Here is a 23,588-nt window from a genome sequence, read left to right as displayed (position 1 = left end):
AGAATGCATATGAAGCTAGTAGTAGCATGGATTGGGGGGGGGGGGAAGCTGACAGACAGACAGAGAGTAGTACATAGTGGAGCGGAATCTAGGAGAATGAGAGTAGCTAGTGAAGTACCTCAGGGATTCCGTATTAGAGCCACTGTTCTTTAATGTGTATAATAACGATACAGGGAAAGATTTGAGCAAGGATAATCAATTGTTTGCTGATGATGCAAAATTGGAGAGAGCAATAATTGATAAAAGTGATGTAATAACCTGCAGAATGATTTAAATAAATTGGCATTGTGGGCAAAGGATACTGATTGTCAATTTAATGTTGCAAAATGTTAGATTATGCACTTTGGGTTGAAAAGGTACTGTGTATCACAGTAATGGTACTGGACTGCAGAAGACTGATGAGACTAGGAACTCAGGAGTAATGCTGGACAGGGGGTTGAAGTTCAGAGGACATATTGCAAAAGTTGGCAAAATACGATGTTTGTCTGAAAAGTTTGGTAAAAAAATAAGTTAAACTCATTTTTTTTGGAAAAAATCACCTTTATTTCTCAACATAGTCTCAATCGAGGTCTACACATTTGGTCCAGCAAGTTATCAATTTTTTCATCCCATCTAAAAAGTAGGATTTGCCAAATTGTGCAAAACATTCATTGACAGCCTTGATGACACCCTCGTTAAAAGAAATTTTTTTCCACCGAGGTGAATTTTTAAGTTTGGGAAAAAGAAGAAGTCACACAGGGCCAAGTCCAGAGAATAGGATGGATGTTGAACCAATTCAAACCTCAATTTGTGCAATTTTGCCACTGTGACAGCCGATGTGTGGGATGGTGCATTGTCTTGATGAAAGAGCACTGTTTTGTGTGCCAATCTTGACTATTTCTTCTTCAGTTCTTCTTTTAAACGGTCCAACAATGACGCATAATAGACTCCTGTTATTGTCTTACCCTTTTCCAAATAGTCTATCATGATAATTCCTTCTTGGGAATCCTAAAAAAAAGTGCCCATCACCTTCCCAGCTGACAAAACGGTCTTCGCTTTTTTTGGTGTTCTTTCACTGGGAATTGTCCACTGTTTTGACTCAGGTGTGTAGTGGTGGATCCAAGTTTCATCTACACTCACAAATCGACTCAAAAAATTCTGCAAATTGCGATTTGCAGAATTTTTTGAGTCGATTTGTGAATCGACTTTGGCGATATTCTTTTAAAAAAAAGAATATCGCCAAACATTGCATTGAAATGTCTTTTCGCACGCATTTTTGATTGACAGTCAACAATCACAGCACCCATCATGCACACAGCTTTTTCATGTGCAATTTTTCATACAGGATATTATATACTCATTCAGTTGAGATGCCTACAATCTCAGCAATCTCATGCACTTTCACTCGGTGGTCTTCCATAACAATACCATGGATTATGCCAATCATTTCCTTCATAGTGACCTCACTCGGGCATCCGGAGCAGGCTTCATCTTGGATGGACTTATGACCATGTTTAAACTCATTTATCCAAAGATGAATAGTCTTTAATGGTGGTGCAGAGTCCCCATGAATTGCATCTAACTTGGCTTTGATCTGCACGGCCTTCACTTCTTCAAATAAAAGTGCTTTATCACTGCACGAAACTCGTTTTTCTCCATTTTTATGAAAAATGCGAACACAGTCATTTTAAATGTTTGCCAAACGAGAACTACGCATCACACATGCTAAAATTTTGCCAGGGATCATGAAAAACATGATATGTGCTGACACTGGTATGAAAGAAAGAATTGTGTCACCATCTATTGGAAATTTACCAACCTTTTCAAACAACCTCCGTAGCTCGAATGATTACTAGGATGTAACACACTAACTAGTAAATATAAAGTGGTTATTTTCCCTCTTTACAAGGTGTGATTCAGCCACATCTTGCCTACTGTGCACAGATTTGTTCGCCAGGGTTTCTTGGGATCAGGTGGTAGAGAGGAATCAGACACAAGTGACAGATCTGTGGAATGCTCCCTATGAGGATGATAGAAACTTAAATTTTAAAGGGGTCTATAAGATCGAATCAAAAGAAATTTTTCAATATATGATGAATAGAGAGATAACTAGAGGTCATCTCTGGAAGTTGTGTAAGAGTGTAGTTAGTAAGGGTATGAGGCAGTGGCAGCCTGTGAAGTTTTAAGTGGGAGTGGTGCCTATACAAAATATTTTTAAAAAATTCTTTTTTTTCCTAATTAGTAACCAATTTATTAATAAATATATCTGTAGATTTATTTATTAATAAATTGGTTACTAATTAGAAAAAAAAGAATATTTTTTAAATTATTTTGTATAGGCAGCACCCCCCATTTAAAACTTCACGGGCAGCCACTGGTATGAGGACTAGATTTTTTGCTTGGAAAGTGGTGAGTGGACTGGATTGCAAGAATTAGTTGTGAGTGCAATGATAGTGAACAAGTTTAAGGAGATTCATGATAAGTATCATGTGTATAAAGGTTACTGCAATCTCCAGCAATGAGTCTTCTGACTCTTTGGTGATGCTCTTGTAATAACAATAATAGTAATAATAATAATATATTAGATAGATATATAAAGATATATAGATAGATATCATATATAAAGATAATGAAATTAAAAAAAAAATTAATGAAAAGTTGTCTGAAAAACAATCTATAAACCAAGGACTACGACAGGGATGCCCTCTGTCTCCAACACTTATCAACATTTACATTAATAAAACATTAATACAGTGGAATACCTTAAATAATCAAGGTATAGGAATTTCCCGGAAAAGTTCTATATCTTAATGAAAATGAAGAGTAAGGTTAAATGTATGGAGGAGGCAACTGAACATTCAAAGCAGAGCATAACTAATGTAAATGACAAAATAAATACGCTGTTATTTGCAGATGATTAGGTAATAATATCAGAGATAAGGAAGACAATTTACAAAGAGCAATATATAATTTAAACATTATAGTAGAACACTCATATTTATGAATTTAGGGACACAAAACACACGTGTTGAAAAGATTATTTTACTGATTAATAATAAAATAATAACTTGATGTTTCGACCCCTGTATTGAGGTCATCATCAGAAGGATACATGTGTACAAGAACCAAGCTACATGCTGTTGCACTCTATACAGGTAAATTATATCTACGTTGTTAACTAATCTTTTTTCTTAGCCTGCCCTCTACTGATAAAAAAAAAAAAAAAATTACCAATAAAAACTACAATAAACTCTGCTAAAGTCCTCACGTACTAGGACTCTTCTGGAATTATACAGTTTATATTGTTATATTACGATTATCTTCTGGATTTGTACAGTACAGGTTGCTATTGAATGTTCAGGAAAAAAAAAAAAAAAAAAAAAAAAACACTTCACCAAGTCTTCTTGTATTGAGATTTTTCTTCGTAGTTGCTATGGAGTTGCAGATGGGTCCTTCCCATTCTTGGAATGGTGAGACCATCATTTTTATTCAGATTCGGATCATGTTTGAGCATTTCACATGCTTCCTTGAATTTCCGCTCGAACCAGATTTTGGTGTGGTATAGGGACTTGGTACCTTTCCAATCAATTCTGTGGTATGTTTGGAGTGCGTGGTCAGAAAGGCCTATTTTTCCAAAATGGAGGTATTTTATGTGTCGTTTGTGTTCATCCTTTCTGATTGGGCTATCCAGTTACGTTAATCTGGAAATTTGGAATATTCTAGACAAGATCACAGATGACTCGGCCAAGCACCTATTACTCAAAAACAAAGAACAATTAATAACAAAGTTTCACGCATTAAAACTACAGGAAAGCACAAGACAATTACGATGCCATAATGAAAGGAGCAGCCAATCACCCACAAATGCAGTTAGGAGCAACCACCCACCATCGGAACACTGTCTGGTTATCAACCAATCGGGTTACAACCTCACCCAAGGTGAACTCTTGCTATTGGAGAAAGGTTTAAATTACGCCATTGCTCCGAGGTCAGTAAATAAACTAGATATAATATATCATATCGAGAGAGGTTTAAGATCCCTCCCCGCCAATTTAGCTGACAAAATACGGATGGAAACTGCCTGTTTACTAAATTCAACCAAAAAATTAAGCAACCTAAACAAGGCAGAAAAACTGGCCCTCAAATCCCTAAAAAATAACCGTGACATTATTATCACAAAAGCAGATAAAGGGAATGCCACTGTTGTTTTAAATCGGACAACCTACACTGAAAAAATGAACCATTTAGTATCAGACCACAACACCTACCAAATGGTAAATTACAACCCCACGCAACGCAACAAAAAGAAAACTACTGAACTACTTAAATCAGTTAACACGTGGCCGGAAGAAACAATTAAAAAATTAATACCGCAGTATGCCTGCACGTGCAGAATTTATGGCCTGCCAAAAGTATGCAAAACAGACACGCCATTACGTCCAATTGTGGAAGGAATCGATAGTCCGAATTACTACTTAGCCAAAAAATTAGCGGCCACACTCAAGGAATTGGTTGGTCATTCCCCTTCCTACATAAAAAAATACACAACAATTCATAAACAAAATTAAAACCATTACACTCAACGACCAAGATCTATTAGTCAGCTTTGACATAACTTCCCTTTTCACCAACGTCCCTAACAATAATACTATCTTACTCTTACAGAACATATTTCCACACGCCATCACAGCCCTCTTTGCCCACGTACTCCACTCCGGATATTTCATGTGGCAAAACAATTTTTACCTTCAAAAAGAGGGTACAGCCATGGGCTCACCACTTTCCCCCCCAATAGTGAACTTTTATATGGAAGACTTTGAGCCATATAAAAGAGCTCTAGAATCAGCGTGCCTAAAGCCTAAAATTTGGCTCAGATACGTCGACGATATTTTCGCCATTTGGCCCCACGGCCGCAAAGCACTAGATACATTCCTTAGCCACCTGAACAAACAACAGAAACACATCCAATTCATCACTGAAATAGAAAAAAACAACTCTCTTCCGTTCCTAGACACACTTGTCACACGTCTTCCTTCAGGCTGTCTCTCCTTCTCAGTTTACCGCAAACCTACACACACACACAGGCCAGTATATACACAAAACTTCTTATCACCACCCAACACAAAAACTAGGGGTAATAAGCACTACCTTAAACACAGAGCTCAAAACCATTTGTTCAAATGAACAAGCTCTTAACCATGAATATGAGACCATCAAACATACCTTTATAAAAAATGGATACAGCATAAAAACCATTCACAAGATCCTCCACAAAGATACCACTAATAACAAAAAAGATTTCAAGAATGCTATTGCTATACCATATGTTAGAGGCATTTCAGAAAAAATAGACAGAACACTACACAAATACAACATCAAAACCACCTTTAAACCTCCGACAAAATTAAGACACCTACTCAGTTCTTCCAAGGATCCCCTGCCACACCTAGCCCACCCAGGAGTTTACAAAATAGATTGCACAAATATACCATACATAGGGGAAACAGAGTGACCGTTCCAATCAGAAAGGATGAACCCAAACGACACATAAAATACCTCCATTTTGGAAAAACTGGCCTTTCTGACCACGCACTCCAAACATACCACAGAATTGATTGGAAAGGTACCAAGTCCCTACACCACACCAAAACGTGGTTCGAGCGGAAATTCAAGGAAGCATGTGAAATGCTCAAACATGATCCGAATCTGAAAAAAAATGATGGTCTAACCATTCCAAGAATGTGGAGGACCCATTGCAGCCTCCACAGCAACCATGAAGAAAAATCTCAATACAAGAAGACTTGGTGAAGTGTTTTTTTTTTTTTTTTTCCCCTAAACATTCGATAGCAACCTGTACTGTACAAATACAGAAGATAAATGTAATATAACAATATCTTCTTCTTCCTTTCCAGGCTTATAGGCCAAGTGGCCTGTTCCAGACTCAATTCCATCTTTTTAAGGGTGTTCCTATGCATTGAGTACCTTTTGGATGGTAATTTAGAATTTGTTTAGGTATTCAGCTTCTATTCATTCTTAGTATGTGTTCTTTCCATTTTTCTCTATAGCAAATAACTGTTTCATTTAGGGAGGTTGTAATTCCAAGTTTTTTTCTGATTTTGCTGCTTTTCATTTTGTCCATTATTGTGACTCCTTCAAGTCTGTGCAGAAATTTCATTTCAGATGATTCAATTCTTCTTTCATCTGCTTTTTTTATTGTCCATATTTCACTGCCATAAAGTAAGGCTGGTTTAGCTACTGTATTGTAGATTCTTATTCGTGTGTGTTTTTGTACATAATTGGGTTTAAAAATTTTATTTATAATGCCTGTTACTTTTAAAAAGTGTGATATCTTTGGTTCTATATCAGCTTCATTTTCATATGACATTGTGCAACCTAAATATTTGAATGTATTTACTTGCTCTATTATTTTGTTGTTTATTACTATTTTACTTCTTATTGGATTAGCACCTTTGAAGGCTATGACTTTTGTTTTGTCAGTTGATATTTCCATACCATATGTTTTTATCAGATTATTTAAACTCCATAATGATTTTTGTAGTTCATCTTCATTATTTCCAAGGATTATTTGGTCATCAGCAAAAAGAAGAGTAGCTAATCTGGTGTTACGGTTTATCTTGAATCATTAGTTATCTTCCATTCTTTTATGATTTTATCTATGTATATGTTAAATAAAATTGGTGAGAGAGGGCAACCCTGACGTACTCCTTGATTTATTGGTTTCCAGCTTGATGTTGAATTATTGTACTTCACAGATATTTTATTATCTTGATATATATTATATAAGGCTCTAAAGAGTTGGTTTGGTATTTCATATTCTTCTAGGATTTCCCATAGTTTTTCTCTGATAATTTTATCAAATGCTTTGATGTAATCTATAAAAGTTGTGTGTGTTTCTATGTTCATTTCTCTGTGTTTTTCAATTAATAATTTTAACGTAAATGCAGAGTCTATGCAAGACCTGCCTTTTCTGAATCCATTTTGTTCTTCTATTAATTTTGAGTCTACTATATGTTTAAGTTTATATGCTAAGATTTTTGCGTATACTTTATAACGGGTACTAAGTAAGCTGATTCCATGATAATTGTTACAATCAGATTTGTGTCCTTTTTTGTAGATGGGAATAACTATTGCTTTGGTCCAATCTTGTGGGCATTTTCCTTTTTTCCAGATCATATTATAAAAGTTAAGTAACCTGGGTGAGAATTCCAGTCCTGCATATTTGATAAGTTCCAAGTTTATATTGTCTTCTCCTGGAGCCTTTCCTGTTTTGCTTTGGGTTAATGCTTCTGTTAATTCTTCTAGAGTGATGTTTTTCAAGTTATCAGAGATGTTTACAAAGGGTAGTTTTCTGTTTTGAATGTTTTCATCATACCATAGATCTTGGTAGTAATTTTGCCATGTTTCTATTTAATAATGGTATTAATTTAATACCATTTCTCTAATAATTAATTTCTCTCTACTAATGGTATTAATATCTGCTTTTTCTCTAGTTTCATTGTTTAGATTTTTGAGGATTTTATATGCATTAGGTCTTTTGAATGTACAGTCTCTCTCTAATAAAACAGATAGAACAATTACAAAATTGTTCTATCTGTTTCTGTTTATTCTCCTGCATGCTGCTTTTGCTATTGCTTTTTTTCTGATGTATTCGATTTTTGATTCTATTGTTTTTAGGTTGAGCCAGTTTTTATATGCTTTTTTCTTTTCTTCATTAATACATTTAATTTCATCATCCCAGTCCCTAAGGCCTCTTAATATAGCAATATAAACTGTATAATTCCAGAAGAATCCTAGTACGTGAGGACTTTAGCAGAGTTTATTGTAGTTTTTATTGGTAATTTTTTTTTTTATAACTAGAGGGCAGGCTAAGAAAAAAGATTTGTTAACAACGTAGATGTAATTTACCTGTATAGAGTGCAACAGTATGTAGCTTGGTTCTTATACACAATGTATCCTTCTGATGATGACCTCAATACAGGGGTCGAAACGTCAAGTTATTATTTTATTATTAATCAGTAAAATAATCTTTTCAAAACATGTGTTTTGTGTCCCTAAATTCATAAATATGAATGCTAATCACCGTGTAACCTTAAAAGAAAGAGAATTATAGTAGAACAGTTTGGAATGAAAATTTCCATAGATAAAACAATGGTATTTTGTGGAGAAACTCCAGTTAGAAGCAAAATAGTTATTAATAATAAAATAGTAGAACAGATAAATACTTTCAGTTATCTTGGATGTGAAATATCATATGAAGGAGAAAAAGACATAAAATTAAAAACTTCAAATTTTTTATCTATTATAGGCCTGATAAATAGAACACTCAACCCAAATATAGTACAAAAAGAAACATGTTTGAAAATATACAATACTTTAGCAGTGCTCACATTATTATATGGCAGTGAAATTTGGGCAATAAACAAACAAGATAAACAAAGAATAAAAACAAGTGAAATTAGATTTATGAGAAGAACTGCAAAATACACATTATTAGATCAAAAAAGGAACAAAGACATTTTAAAAGAACTAAAAACAAAATCAATAGAAGAAAAACTAAACAATTATAAACAAAAATGGATTGAACACGTAAATCGAATGGCTAACACCCGACATCCTAAACAAATACTAAAATATAAACCAATTGGAAAGAGAAGGCAGGGTAGACCTCAAAAAAGGATATTGGATGGATGATGAGACCGGAACAGACCAATATGGTCTATACCGTAATTAATGTTATGATGATGATGTAATAATAATTTTTTTTTCTAAAGTAAAAGATTGCCTTTAGATAGCTTTATAAAAAAAGAAAACTCTCTTAATGAGTAAAATGGCTAATAGATTAAGAGGACAAGTTATTTATATACATATATATATATATATTCTGGGAAATGTATCTGTGTGAAAGTCTGATTTGTAGTTTAGTTTCATGTGTTTTATTTTTATTTTGAAATTAAGAGTTAATTTCAAAATGAGTTCAGGGAGTAATTTACTAAAGGTGCAAATGACAGGATTAAATACACACAAGAAAAAAAGCATGAACAAATACACCTATTTATGGCCTTTTGATTTTAGTAATCAAAAAACTTATCCAAAATAGCTTTATATTAATTAATTTGAAATTTTATCATATACCTGTTAAATATATTAAAATGACTGTGACATTTATATTATACTTATCGACTACGCAAATTATGTTATTCTCCACATTCCTCTTTATATCCAAACTTGTAGTTATCGTCAGTTGTGAAGGGTGAGATTACAATATTTTTATATACATTTATTTTTGTTTAGTAGTTGGCTAGAATGTTTCAGATCGTATCCATGATGGTGCATTGACTTCACAATCAGCATGGGAATTCTAAAGAATTAAATTCAAATATAAAAAACTTTAAATTTTCACAGTGGATAAGGGCAACAATTGTTTTATGTATGTGTCCAAAAACATTAAAGATTTATGGAGTGTTAGGTCAAACAATAAAAAGGAATGAATGAGTATGTGAGAAGTGTGATGAAAGACTAGGATGTTCCAAAAAATAAGAACAGTGTTAACAAGAATAATCAGAAAATGGATGGGAGTACCTGCTATGGTAATAATAAAAGTGATGTAGAAGTACTTAGGCAAGAGTTAATGAAAATGAAGAGTAAGGTTAAATGTGTGGAGGAGGCAACTGAACATTTAAAGCAGAGCATAACTAATGTAAATGAAAAGGAGGTTAAGAAGAAGCAAGTATCTAAAGGTGATAGGCTTGCTTTATACTTGTATGGTGACTAAATCATTAAAGGTGTGGTAAAAAATAAAGTGCAATTACAGTACAATAAAGTGAATATCAGATGCTTTGCATAGAAGGAAAGAAAGGGCATCACAATTAGTGGTAAGAGGCACAAACGACTTCAATAGAGAGAGAGAAAAATAATGCAGAAAGGGATTTAAACAAGTTGTTAGAGTAAAAACCAAGTTATAAGTAAAAGATAATAGTGTCATTGGGAAAGTGGTTAGTTTGCTGCCTAGATATGATAGTAGGAAACTGAGAAGGAGAGCAATGATGCTGAATGATAAGATGGCTCAATTATGTCAGGCAGAGAGTGTTCAATTTATATATGGAATGAATTCAAAGGGAAGATAGAATGGTTCAAAGCTAATAAGATACGTTTGAATGGGTTTGGTGTTGATTATTTAGAGCGACTGGTGTTTAATAAGAGTGTACAGGATTCATATGAAATTAGTACCACTAAAAGTCAGAGTGGTTGAGAAGCAGATTGTGAAAGAATGGAAAGAGGATGAATACAAAGGTGAGGAAGTGATTATAGCAGAGCAAACCAATGCACTGAGAAACAGTGGGATGATAAGAATATAAATGAAAATCTTAGTCAGGATCAAGGAAACAGGGATGGTCAGAACGAAGAGAGAAGTGCATTACAGCAGAGAGAGTAAACAGTGATTGTGCTGATGGGATGGAATGGCCTCAAAGAGTGGATAATTGTTATGCTTATATACTAATGTATGGAGTTTCAGAAATAAAGGGGCTGAGTCTGTAGCATCGATTGAATCAATATGCCCAAAGATAATTGGAATAAGTGAAACATGGTTGACTGAAGATAATATACTACCAGGACTTGATGAAATGGAAGAATATAGAATTTTCCAAAAGGACAGGAAGATGAAGAAAGGGGGGGGGGTTGTTCATGGTAGAGGACAAATTGTGTCCTTCAAGAGTCGAAGTGGAAAACAGTGGTATGTTTGAAGATTTTGAGGCTATTTGTGTGAAGTTGAGATCAATTGAATAGTATATCTAATAGGATGTTATAGGCCAAGGAATTGGGAGAGTATTGATTGTGAAATGTTTAGACAAATTAGTTGAGTAAGTAAAATGAAGATGATCCTAATGGGAGATTTTAATTATAGGAATGTGGATTTTGGAAAGAAGAAATAGTGTATAGTAAAAAAGAGAGTGAATTTGTTGAGTTTCCGCAGGTTTGGTTTATAGTTTATTTGGCACAAAAACAACAAGGGTCATACTGTGCCAAAGTAAAGGTTACAGCTATACATAAACAGTTAAATATATATATGTAGTTCCATATATTGTTAATATGTGGAACTACATATAAACAGAATTACTGAAGGCACAGCAACACACAAGGTCAAAAGTTACAGCAGTGCATAAATAGTCAACAATACAAGTTAATAAACAAAATGCATGTACAAACTCAAGCAAAGGAACGCAGTAACTACATATAGATACAATTACAACAAATGTTATTACAGCAGTACATAAATAGGTAAAAAGGAATTATTATACAACATGCATGCATAAAAATTAAGTTTAGCAATGTGGCATCTACATATAAAAAAAATTACAACAAGGTAACACAAATATATAAGATCAAAGGCTACAGAAATACATAATTAGTCAAAAAATAAACTAATAAATAATATGTATGTACAAAAGTTAAGCAATACAGTATCTACATATACACAAAATTACAGTCAAATATGTTTTTATAAATTAATTCTTTGTAAAAAAATTAAAAACATCATGCAATCTGCCTGAGTGTGGCTTGGCTAGATAGGTAATAATTTCATTCCTCTCTTTTGTGTAAAGTGCTGGCACTCCACCAGAATATGACAAATAGTGAGAAGTGTATTGCATTTTTCACACAAGGGAGGATTATTAGCTATAAAGAAATTTTTTTTTTTTTTGGGGGGGGGGGGGTTCAGTTGTTTGCTGAAGATGCAAAACTGGGCAGGACAATACCTGATAAAGGTGATGTGGATATCTTGCAGGATGATTCAAAGAAATTGGCATTGTGGGCAAAGAATGATGTTTGTCACTTTAATGTTGCAAAACGTAAAGTTGCACTTAGGTGTTTGATAAACAGTTGTATACTGTGCATCACACTGACAGTAATGGATGGACTAGGGACTTGGGGATAATGGTGAAAAGAGAGTTTAAGTTCAGAGGACATATTGCAAAAGTTGATAAAATAGCTCAAATGATTACTTAGATGTTGGAAGTTTATTTTGTACTTGGTTAGACTATAATAAATTTAGTTTAATCCTTTATCCAAGTGTAAGCAAACAAAGTTTGCACCTGAAAATATCTTCAGGACTGAGGTAAGGTGGTACAACACTTTGGCAACTCGCAGCAACTCAGTCTGGGTAGTGGCCCTTACCTTAATGCATAGCATTATACATGTCTGCAAGGAGATGTGCTTTGCTTTATGGGAGATACTAAGACAAGGAGTGATGAGAGCTTGGCCCACCTTTGCTGCGAGTTGCCAAAGTGTTGTACCACCTTACCTCAGTCCTGAAGATATTTTCAGGCGCAAATTTTGTTTGCTTACACTTGGATAAAGGATTAAACTAAATTTATTATAGATTAGTTAGATATTGAAAAATATGCTAAAGAGTTGCAACTCAGTCTGGGTAGTAGAATTACCTTAATGCATAGCATTATACATGCCTGCAAGGAGATGTGCTTTGCATTATGGGAGATACTAAGACAAGGAGTGATGAGAGCTTGGTCCACCTTTGCTGCGAGTTGCCAAAGTGTTGTACCACCTTACCTCAGTCCTGAAGATATTTACAGGCGCAAATTTTGTTTGCTTACACTTGGATAAAGGATTAAACTAAATTTATTATAGATTACTTAGATATTGAAAAATATGCTAAGAATTAAAGATAGGGCAGTTATTATCCCTCTGTATGTCAACAATAGTGGAATACATTCTTTTAGGCTTACAGGGTGATCAGATACATTTTGGAAAATTATGGAGACAACTACTGTGTTTGAGTAAAACTTTAGTTTAATATAAACCAAAATCCACATTCGACGTTTCGACCTTTATGTCAAGGTCATCTTCTGAAGCATATATACTATATACAGAGAAACAAGCTGCACTACAATCTAAATGGTTTGTTAAAGTTACTGACTAACAGTTACAACAATTATTGGCCTGACCTCTGATGGAAAAAAAAAAAACCTTACTACATCAACGCTAGAGTCCTATTATTAATATTATCTATTCTATTGGTTGTAAAATTACATTGGGAGCAACAACAAGTCTATATATATATATTAACACCATGATTATAAATATAAATTCCAACCAGTTGGTAGGGAATGGTTTCCAATACTAGCTGAAGGTTGCCTAGAGTCCTGAAGTATGCCAGATACTAAATATTAGGTAGGCTGAATGTGTGCCATCCAGATTCTTGGAATTTTCATGCCACCATTATTGTTGATATTTGGATGGTTTATCAGAATTTCACAGGCTTTTATATCAAGGTCATTTTCTGGAGCATATATACTATATACGTCGAATGTGGATTTTGGTTTATATTAAACTAAAGTTTTACTCAAACACGGTAGTTGTCTCAATAATTTTCCAAAATGTATCTGGATCACCGTATAACCTAAAAGAAAGGATTCTCGTTATCCATGGAAATGACTCATAAGCGTTGCATTTGGTACAGTAAGTTAAAGATACGTTTTCCCTCCTGATCAATCGACTGGCCTTTTTAAAGAGATGCAGAGACAGTAACCTTATTCCTATCTGCATCTAGCTGAAAAAGAAATTTACGTCCGCTAAAGCACTTCGTATATATGACCGCACAGAGGAAGCAATACTTAGAGAGCAAATCCAAACAGCCTACAAAAACCTAGCAATAACTCAAAATCAGGTTTCAAAATTGCAATCCGAACTATAGAGTTATATAAATCCAGATATTCTACAAGTACTTGAAAGAATTACTGACAATTCAGCTAAATATATCCTAGAAAATAATAAAGAACAACTAAAGGCCAAATTTCACATTTTGAAACAATGCCGAAATATGGCTGCCAATCATACGAATCCAACCAATCAGGAGATCTCCTCCCCGGTAAACTGCTCCAACAGTGAACAACAAACAAGGGAGACAAGGAGCGACCAACCACCTGCAAGCAAGAGCCATGTGATCAACTTATGAAGCCACACCTTAAATAGCGGCCAACTTGCACTACTTGGTAAAGGCCTTAACTACGCAATAGCACCTAAAACGGTCAATAAATTGTATTTTATTTACCACATAGAAAGAGGCATTAGGTCCCTACCCAACAATATAGCCGATAAAATATGATTAGAAACCAGCAATGTTCTGAATAATAAGAAAACCACACATAACAATCTTACAAAAAACAGAAATAGCAGCAATCAAGTTATTGAAAGCCAACCAAGACATCATAACGAAATTGGCTAAAGGCAATGCCACTGTCGTCCTTGACAGGTCAACATCCATCCATCAGATGAATCAATTAGTCTCCGATAACAGCACCAATCAGCTGGTAAACTATAACCCAACAAACAGGATAAAGAATAAAACAGAGAAATTACTTAAGTCCGTCACTTCATGGCCATCAGACAGTTAAAAAATTTATACCCCACTACACCCACTCTCCCAGAATATATGGTATCCTGAAAGTACACAAACAAAATGTGCCACTTCGACCTATTGTGGAAGGAATAGATAGCCCTAATTACCACTTAGCCAAGAAATTAGCATCAACACTCGAGGAGTTGGTAGGTCGTTCCCTCTCCTACATAAAGAACACACAACACTTTATAAACAAAATTAAAAACATAACACTTGACAAAGGTGACCTATTAGTCAGTTTCGACGTTTCTGCCCTTTTCACAAATGTCCCAATCAATGACACAATTCTTCTCCTATGGAACAAATTTCTGCCCAACATTACGGCCCTCTTTGTCCATGTACTACGTTCCGGTTACTTCGTGTGGCAAAATAAATTTTACCTACAAAAAGAAGGTACGGCCATGGGCTCACTACTATCCCCCCCCCAAACTTCTATATGGAAACTTTTGAGCAAAGTGCTCTTGATTCCTCCACTCTAAAACCTACAGTGTGGCTTAGATACGTTGACGATGTGTTCGTTATCTGGCCATATGGGTGACAAACACATTCCTTAGCCACCTGAACAAACAACAGGAACGCATACAATTTACTATCAAAATTGAAAATCAGAACTCGCTCCAATTCCTGGATACACTGGTCACATGTCTTCCTTCAGGCAGTCTATCCTTCAGTCTACCACAAACCGATACACACTGGCCAATACATACATGCTAATTCATACCACCACCCATCACAAAAATATGGAGTCATTAACACCCTTAAAAACAGAGCTATAAACAATTTGCTCTAACCAGCAAGCCCTGAAACAGGAACTAAAAATCATCAGCGACACATTTATAAATAATGGCTATAACAAAAATACTATTAATAAAGTACTTCATAAAACACCATCAAAAAAGAATCTGGATTACAGTAAAATCATTTCCATCCCATACATTAAAGGGTCTATCAGAAAAAATCAACAGAATCCTACACCATTATAATCTCAATGCCACCTTTAAACCACCTACAAAACTTAAAAACATATTCAACTCCTCTAAGGATCCTCTCCTCCCATTGGCACATTCTGGAGTTTATTGCATCCACTGCACCTGTAACTTACTATACATTGGTGAAACAGGATGTACAATCCCTACACATAAGACACATTAAATAAAACTATTTTGGTGAAGTAGGCCTCTCAAATCACGCTCTCAACACCTTACACCAAATCGACTGGAAAAGCCTGCTCTTTACACCATACAAAAACCTGGTATGAAAGAAAATTTAAGGAAGCCTGTGAAATTCTGATAAACCACCCAAATATCAACAATAATGATGGCATGAAAATTCCAAGAATCTGGATGACACACATTCAGCCTACCTAATATTTAGTATCCATCATACTTCAGGACTCTAGGCAACCTTCAGCTAGTGTTGGAAACCATTCCATATTTATAGTATATGCTCCAGAAGATGACCTTGATATAAAGGTCGAAACGTTGAATGTGGATTTTGGTTTATATTAAACTAAAGTTTTACTCAAACACGGTAGTTGTTTCCATAATTTTCCAAAATGTAATAGTGGAATACATATTGCTAGTCACTGATGAGCTAATAAGTCTCCAGGTGGTGCACAAGATGGCTGCTGATTACTCAGTTTTTGGGAGAACAGAAGTGAGAAAAATTGGGCAGTAGTTTGTTGAGTGACTTATCACCTTTCTTTGAAATGGGCTGGATGTGGACCTGATTCCATGTTGTAAGGTAAATGCCAGTTGAATAGCACAGATTGAAGAGGCGATATAAGACATGTGGAACTGGGTATATGTGTGGAACTATCTGAAACCAAGGTATATGTGGAACTACAGGGTTGGTGATTATGAAGAGCATGGGAGACAGCTTGTAGGTGTAGCATGGAATGAGGAGCTGGCTGGAAAACAGATCGATGCTTAAGGGAAATTCAAGAACTATCTAGTAGAAGTAACATCTAAATATATTCCAAGGATCAGAAGGTTAAATAAGGTAGGTGTGAAATGGATGAATGAAGAGATTAAGCATGTGATACAGAAAAAAAAAGGCATTATTGAGGCAGCATAAGAGAAGTGGTAATATCCAATTCCATGAGGATTACAAAGACCGGGCAAGGCGGGCGACTTCGTTGGTAAGAGTAGCAAAAGTGAAGTATGAGCAGCAGTTAGCTAATGAAGCCAAAAAGAATCGCAGGGAGTTCTTTCGATATGTAGATAGCAAAAAAGTTTATTATGGAAAGATGACATTGATTGGAGAAAATGGTATAAGGACAACTACTGCTGAAAATATAGTGGAGATACTTAATGAGCAATAAGAATGAAAGACCTTCATAAAGGTCTTTCATTCTTATGAATATGACACCATGGAGAGATTGAGAGCAATGGATGATGGGGAGGAGAGACACTGTGAGCAAGAGGTGTATAGGGAATTGAGCAAACGATGTTAATAAGGCTGTGGGACATGATAATATATCACCACATATTCTGAAGGAATGTGCCAGGGAGTTGACATCTGCCTTGACATATTTTTTTAATAAGCCTTGCACTGGGTCGAGTTCCAAAGGAGTGGACGGAGGGCAGAATTGTGCCGCTTCATAAGGGAGGTGATAGAACTCAGGCATCAAATTATAGGCCTATCTGTGTGTCAGGTGTTGTGGTTAAGTTGTTGGAGAAGCTGGTGAGAACTAGGATCCAGAAGTGGGTTGACAACAATGGTATTATCTTTGATGGAGAGCATGGATTTGCTAAAGGGAGGTCATGTTTTAGTAATCTACTTAGTTATTACAATAAGGTGATTGCTTCCTTGGACAGATTTCACTAAAGCTTTTGATAGATTACCACATGATAAGTTGATAGTCAAACTAGAGTGGATGGGGTTGGATATGAGATTGGTGCATGAGATCAGAGACTGACTATCTGACAGGTATCAGAAAGTTGTGTATGGGTGAAGCAATATCCAGGAAGAGGAAAGTCACTAGTAGTGTGCCTCAAGGGTCTATATTAGGACTATTGCTGTTTAACCTGTATGTTAATGATATTGGTGAAGATTTGGAGGGAGATATTCAGTTGTTTGCAGAGGATGCAAAGTTGGGACAAACTATGAAGAGTAGAGAAGATGTTGTGGCCTTACAAGAAGACATGAATAAATTGAGCGAATGGACACGGAAATGGGGATGCCAGTTCAATGTTGCAAAATGCAAAGTTTTAAAATTTGGGAAACAAAGATGGGATGTAGAATTTATGCTTTGTGGGGGATATATTGTTGGAGGTAATTAGAAATCTTGATGCGATGATGGATGAGGATCTGAAATTTACAGGACACATTGCCAAAATTGTGAGGACTATACAAAGAATTCTGGGAATGATGCAGAGGACACTGACTTGTAGAAGTAAAGAGATTCTTGTTCCACTGTATAAGGCTTTGATTAGGCCACATATGGACTTCCGTGCACAAATTTGGTCACCTGGTTTTCAAAAGGAAGAAGAGATGTTGGAAAGGGTCCAGAGGTGACTTACTAAGGTAGTTTCTGATCTCTGGAATGTTGAATATGAGGAAAGATTGAGAAGATGTAATTTACAGAGTCTAGTGGATAGGAGGAAGAGGAGTGATATGATAGAGACCTACAAGTTAGTAAGAGGTTGTTATAGGATCATGTTTTATGATCATGTTGGTGAGGTTTAAAGCAAATGGTTCTCCCTTGATCTCCTGATGAGAGATCAGGGGAGAACCAGGAAAGCTGTATAAGGAGGATGTGAGCAGAGGAGTGGGAAGCAGGTTTTTGCATACAGAGTTGTGAATGATTGGAATGTCTTGCCTGATATGGTGTTTGCAGAGAATTTGAATGTATTTAAGGTGCAGCATGATGAGCTGTGTGTATGAGAAAAGGACCTCCTACACAGAGCAGTTCTTGGTAAAGTGAGAGGAAACCTTTGCCCTGTTCATTTATGCAGGAATTGCAAGAGAAGAGTGATGCCAGTAAGTTGGCCTTGTATTTGGGTGAAGTGCCATCTGGATGTGCGAGTGGTATAAACACGAGTAGACAAAAGTTGCATTCAATGTTGAATGTTGAAAAGACTGGTAGACTTGACTGCCATTTAGAAAGGAAATGAGTTTGCAGCATTTAGCACTTTCAAATTCTGATTTGGACTTGATGGTTCTTTTACTGCTGTTGCAAGCTGCAATCTAGGTGGAGTGAGCAGCTGGAGTTTTGGTCTCGATCAACTCGTGATATGCTGAGTTTTTTCCCCTATACTGTGCTGGCACACTTTCTTAGAACCAAGGCTTGGATGAAAAAATCATGGCTAAAAAAATCTCCAAGAATTTTAATTTCTGTGAGAATGATTTCTGTTATTTAGTCTGAGCATGTATTGAGTCAGGAGAAGTAGAAGTCACAGAAGACATTCCATTTAGCAAATCTTGTAGTGCAAAAAGATACAACAATGAGAACTATGGCAAAGGAGCCTTGTATGAGATTGTGGCCTGAATTAACAAGAGGAGAACTGACATCCACAGTATATTTGGAAGGGTGCTTGTTAGGAAGAGATCAAGTGTGTTGGCAGATTTGATGGAGTTGTCAGGTACTTTGGTAGGGAGATTGATGATATGTGCTAGGTCACTTCCTAAAGCAAATACATCAGCATCCCTGCACACATAAATCCATTCTTTTTTCTTACTTAGTAAATTTAAATGTGGGTTGAAAATTATCGAATTTTGTTGTACATTTTCACCCTTGTTTTTCCTAACTTGCTATGTAGTTATTCCAAATTATTTGAGGTTTTAATATTAGTAAAACTAATAATTTTTCATTGTGTGTGGATGTGTCAAACTTAAACTTGATATATATACACAAATTGGATATCCGACCTAAAAAATCTAACTAAAGTTTAGTGTTGAGTTTCCTTAACTTTTTTTTTTTGGCTGATCTAATAGATTAAATATAAAACACAATTGTAAACTAGCAATTATTTCTGACAGATTTAAAAATCTAAATAATATCTAATAAAACCTACTGCTTCTTTACCTCTTCATATCTAGTTGTTTGGACATCATTATGATGTACAAAATGGGCACAAAAAAAAGCTGCAGCCCTTATTGAAAAGCAGTCATTGAATATCAAAATAACTGATCTAGAGCTATTCTTTATATACCATAGTGATTAATTTACAGTTGTCTCTATATAAAATGAATTTTTATTTATTTGCCAGCCAAGACAAGTGTGACGAAAGGTCTCCAAAGTCAACAAAAGGTTCTGTGTATATGTTAAAGGATACTCTTATTTTCCCCTCATCAAACAAAGGCATAAAACACATAAAACACAATTTTTAAATTTCAGATTTAACTTAAGATTAAAAAAAAAAAATGATTTTTTATTTATTTGCCAGCCAAGACAAGTGTGATGAAAGGTCTCCAAAGTCAACAAAAGGTTCTGTGTATATGTTAAAGGATACTCTTATTTTCCCCTCATCAAACAAAGGCATAAAACACAACCTTTTTAAATTTCAGATTTAACTTAAGATTAAACAAAAGATTGAAAGATATCAAAGTTGAATAAACTATCCAACAAAATCTGATATCATTTTGATCCTCCTGTCAAATTTATCATGAGTAAAATAACTAGACAAAGAGTTCCTAAAATCAAGGTGTATTAACAGTATGTCATAAGCACCTGAAACACAAAGGAAAAGTGATGATAAAAATTATATTAACTTAAATGAAATATATTCTTTATGGTTATAAACATTTGGTACTTACTTTCTCCCTGGGATGTGCAAAACTCGGGCAGAGATAAGGCAACAGTGCTTTTCATTAATTCATCCATTATCAGGATCAAAACATAAGAACAAAATATATTTGCAAAAAACAGCATTTGAAACCTGAAATGACAAATTAAAATAATACCAAGTAAAACTACAATACTGAAACTACAACTTAACAAGAAAATAATACCAAGTAAAACTACAATACCGAAACTACAACTTAACAAGAAAATAATACCAAGTAAAACTACAATACTGAAACTACAACTTAACAAGAACATCAATGTAGTAAGAGAGAAAAAAATACAAAAAAAAAAAAAAACAGCCACCACAGTTTTATGTTTTTTTTTTTTTTTAATGAGTATTTCTAATTTTATACTCATGTACTGAGGTCATGCTATATACTATAAGTTAGCTGGCTACTTAGAGAGAAAAATGCTATTAATTTCTATATAATACAAAATATTTTCATATTTTAATGACTATGACAGTGTTATAGCATAAACATAATTCAATAGTCAGTCAATTCGATAATTACCATCAGGCCTGTGTAGCTCAGTGGAAGCAGCATTTGCATTCTCTGTGTGCTAGACCATCCAGAGGAACATTTCTAAGCTTTTCTTTGACTGGTTCCCAAGTTAGCCCATCTCTGGCATAGGCATATGTTTTTTCCAAGAAACTTATTCTAAAAAGTGTTTCATCCCATAAGCTCAAGAAAATTGACCATTGAACCCATACTAATTCAGATACTAACATATTGTATGAGGGACTATGAGATAATGACACTTGTTGGTCATCTCTTCATTAGATGCCACTTATGATTGGAGATAGTCTCGGGCTACTGATTAGCTACCAGTGGAGAGTGAACTGCCCACTCAGTCTTTTAAAATTAGATGGGGGCTAAAACAGCCTCACCTCTCTCTCTCTAAGGGAATAAAAGGTGTTAGGTAATTTTAATAGTTAACATCATAAAATACAGCAATCAGATAATTATTCACTCTTTCCTTGATTTAATGTAAGGGCCACAGATACCCAATGACCATATTTTACCACTTTATCAAAAATGTTATTCTTTTGAAAATGAAATGGAATGAATTCAAAAAGAGAAATTAAATTACAGACTAAATTGGAGTTCCTCAATTAAACATTGGACATTGTATATCTGTACATAAGTGTTGATTTTTTAAGCATTCATTCACTTTTTATTCTCCTATTGGCTATTGTTCACATGACACCCCCCCCCCCACATGATGCTAAAAAAATTGCCATACTAATGTACTAAATATGCTGAAAAAAAATCAATTTTCTTTATTTTTGAAAGGCAGTCTAGAGCTAAAAGTAATGAAAATAACAGAATAGGCCAATTTTGTTTTATAACTGCTGATCAGTCTTCAAAGTTAGCCATTTTTAAATTTTTGCAAACCTTGAGACAATTTCATTCATAGAAGAAATGTGTCAAGGTAATTTTGGGCACACATACATATTCCACTATTATAAAGTCTACAAAAAAAAAAAAAAAAAAAAAAATCAGACAACTGTGGATTCAACCTAGACCTACAAGGTTGAATAAAAAATGGAGAGAAAGAGCACTTGGAATAGGCAAAGCAGGTGGCCACTAGCTTTTAATTCAGATACTGAAAAAAATGAGTGCCTGAATATGAAAATAAGAAATCAAAAAGTAGACATCTTGGGAATAAAAACTGGAAGTTACGAAAGGAAGCTGTAAGCAAGAGGGTGAGGAGTGGTTTCTTTGCGTGGAGGGTTTTTATTTTTTATTATTATTATTATTACATCACACCTCCAGGGAGTTCAAAGACTCATCAAGGGAGGGCACCTACTCTACAGCTCTTCGGTTCACTACTCCACCAACCTTCATTATCTAACACCAACGCCATCTACTGCCGACTACCACCACTTTTACAAACAATCACAACATCCTCGGCGGGATTCGAACCTGCAGCCTTTTGGCTGGAGAGCAGATACGCTAACCACTTGGCCAACCAGGCTGGCCGAATCAACCATATCACAGAAAGCGTGTTCCAGGAAGCATTCCAATAATGGAAGAAATGTTGGGAACAGTGTATCGCCAGTAGATAGAGGACTACTTTGAAAGTAAAAAAATGAGCAATAAAGTCTTTATAGCAAAAGTTTGGTCTTTTTTTGAACACACCTTGTATATACTATCAACTGGAGCCCATTTGTATAGAAGAAGCCCTTTTGTTAAAAAGACCTGAGTTTGATTCCCATACATGATGCAAAGAATTTTTATCTGGTCTTTTCGACTAAAGGTGAGTTAGCCCGTCTCATGTGGCGATTGAAGGTCTTTCCTCCTGGAAACTCAGATTTTGTATCCCTCAAAACAGACAAACCAATCCCATGAACACACACAGCTAAAACATAAATACTTACAGCAGGGCAAGGAAGACAATAGGAAACCACCATGTTCCATAATCATTATTTCCTAGTAACGTAGCATATGGTTATCCCACCAACCATAAGGGTAAGGAGAGAAGAAGAAGATACTATCAAGGGTTGTTGAACCTTGGAATGCATTGCCTGATAGAGTGGTGAGAGCAAGAACGGTCAGTGAGTTCAAGGAGTGGTATGATAGACTGTGTTTCGTAGGAAGGTCCTCCACCATGAGTCTCTTGACTCCATGGAAGCCTGAATAATAATAATAATAAATGTCAGTAAAAAATCAGATATTCTAACAATCTGGAAATAAGCTGTGATTAATTTTAAAACCCTCTGAAATGGTAAAAATTTTATAGATCAGCCAAATAAAAAGGCTCACCATAATTAATATGATACTAGGGAAATTTTTTATTTCCATTTTAAAGAATAGGATAACCAAATAACTCATTTTTATCAAAATACAACATTATGTACAAATTTTTAATTTGATAATTTCACATGGAATGTCCTCAAGAACAAACTAGAACAAAAAGAAAAGCAAAATGATCATTACAGCTTCAAAATATTCTGCAGGCTAACATGCCATAAACATTCTTTTGAACTGGGAGGGGGGAGATATATTAGCACAGATTCAGTAAAGGGCTGAGCTGGTATTATATACAATATATAAGGGGGTGTTCAAAAAAAGACCAAATTTTTTAAATAGCATGCCAACCAGCACAGAGAGCATGCTGCAGCTACTGAGTGCACCTAGCAGCAGGTTTTGCCATTTGCCCCATCCTGCTATAAGCATTAGTCATTGGGTTATATCTGCTGGAGTGTGTGTGTGAAAATTTGCTACAAACTTGGTAAAAATTTTACAGAGGCATTTTAATTGCTTAATCAAGCATATAGAGAGGAGTGTATGAGCTGAAAGAAGTGCTATGAGGTTTAAGCATTTTAAAAAGGGCAAGAATGTTAATTGGTGAGATTCCAGGCCTGGACAACCTTCCAGA

At 35.1% G+C, this 23,588-nt stretch overlaps 1 protein-coding gene across 4 annotated transcripts in view; it reads right to left on the bottom strand.

The window, feature by feature from the left end:
* The window catches only part of LOC150099400 (centrosomal protein of 57 kDa-like), a 177,827-nt gene that overhangs the window by 142,521 nt on the left and 11,718 nt on the right, over positions 1-23,588 (bottom strand). For 3 of the 4 annotated variants that reach the window (XM_090404118.1, XM_090404121.1, XM_090404120.1), the window contains exon 2: positions 20,174-20,295. In XM_090404118.1, coding sequence (XP_090260244.1) covers positions 20,174-20,288 — 115 coding nt within the window. In that variant the 5' untranslated portion in view covers positions 20,289-20,295. Of the gene's footprint in view, positions 1-20,173; positions 20,296-22,587; positions 22,843-23,588 lie in introns of all 4 variants that reach the window. The other variant, XM_090404119.1, reaches the window with a different exon arrangement.

Source organism: Typopeltis vanoorti, chromosome 14 (genome assembly GCF_054136105.1).
Source record: "Typopeltis vanoorti isolate ZY-2024b chromosome 14, IOZ_Tvanoo_1.0, whole genome shotgun sequence".
NCBI classification, from domain to species: Eukaryota; Metazoa; Arthropoda; class Arachnida; order Uropygi; family Thelyphonidae; genus Typopeltis; species Typopeltis vanoorti.
This window is presented reverse-complemented; position numbering and strand designations above follow the sequence as displayed.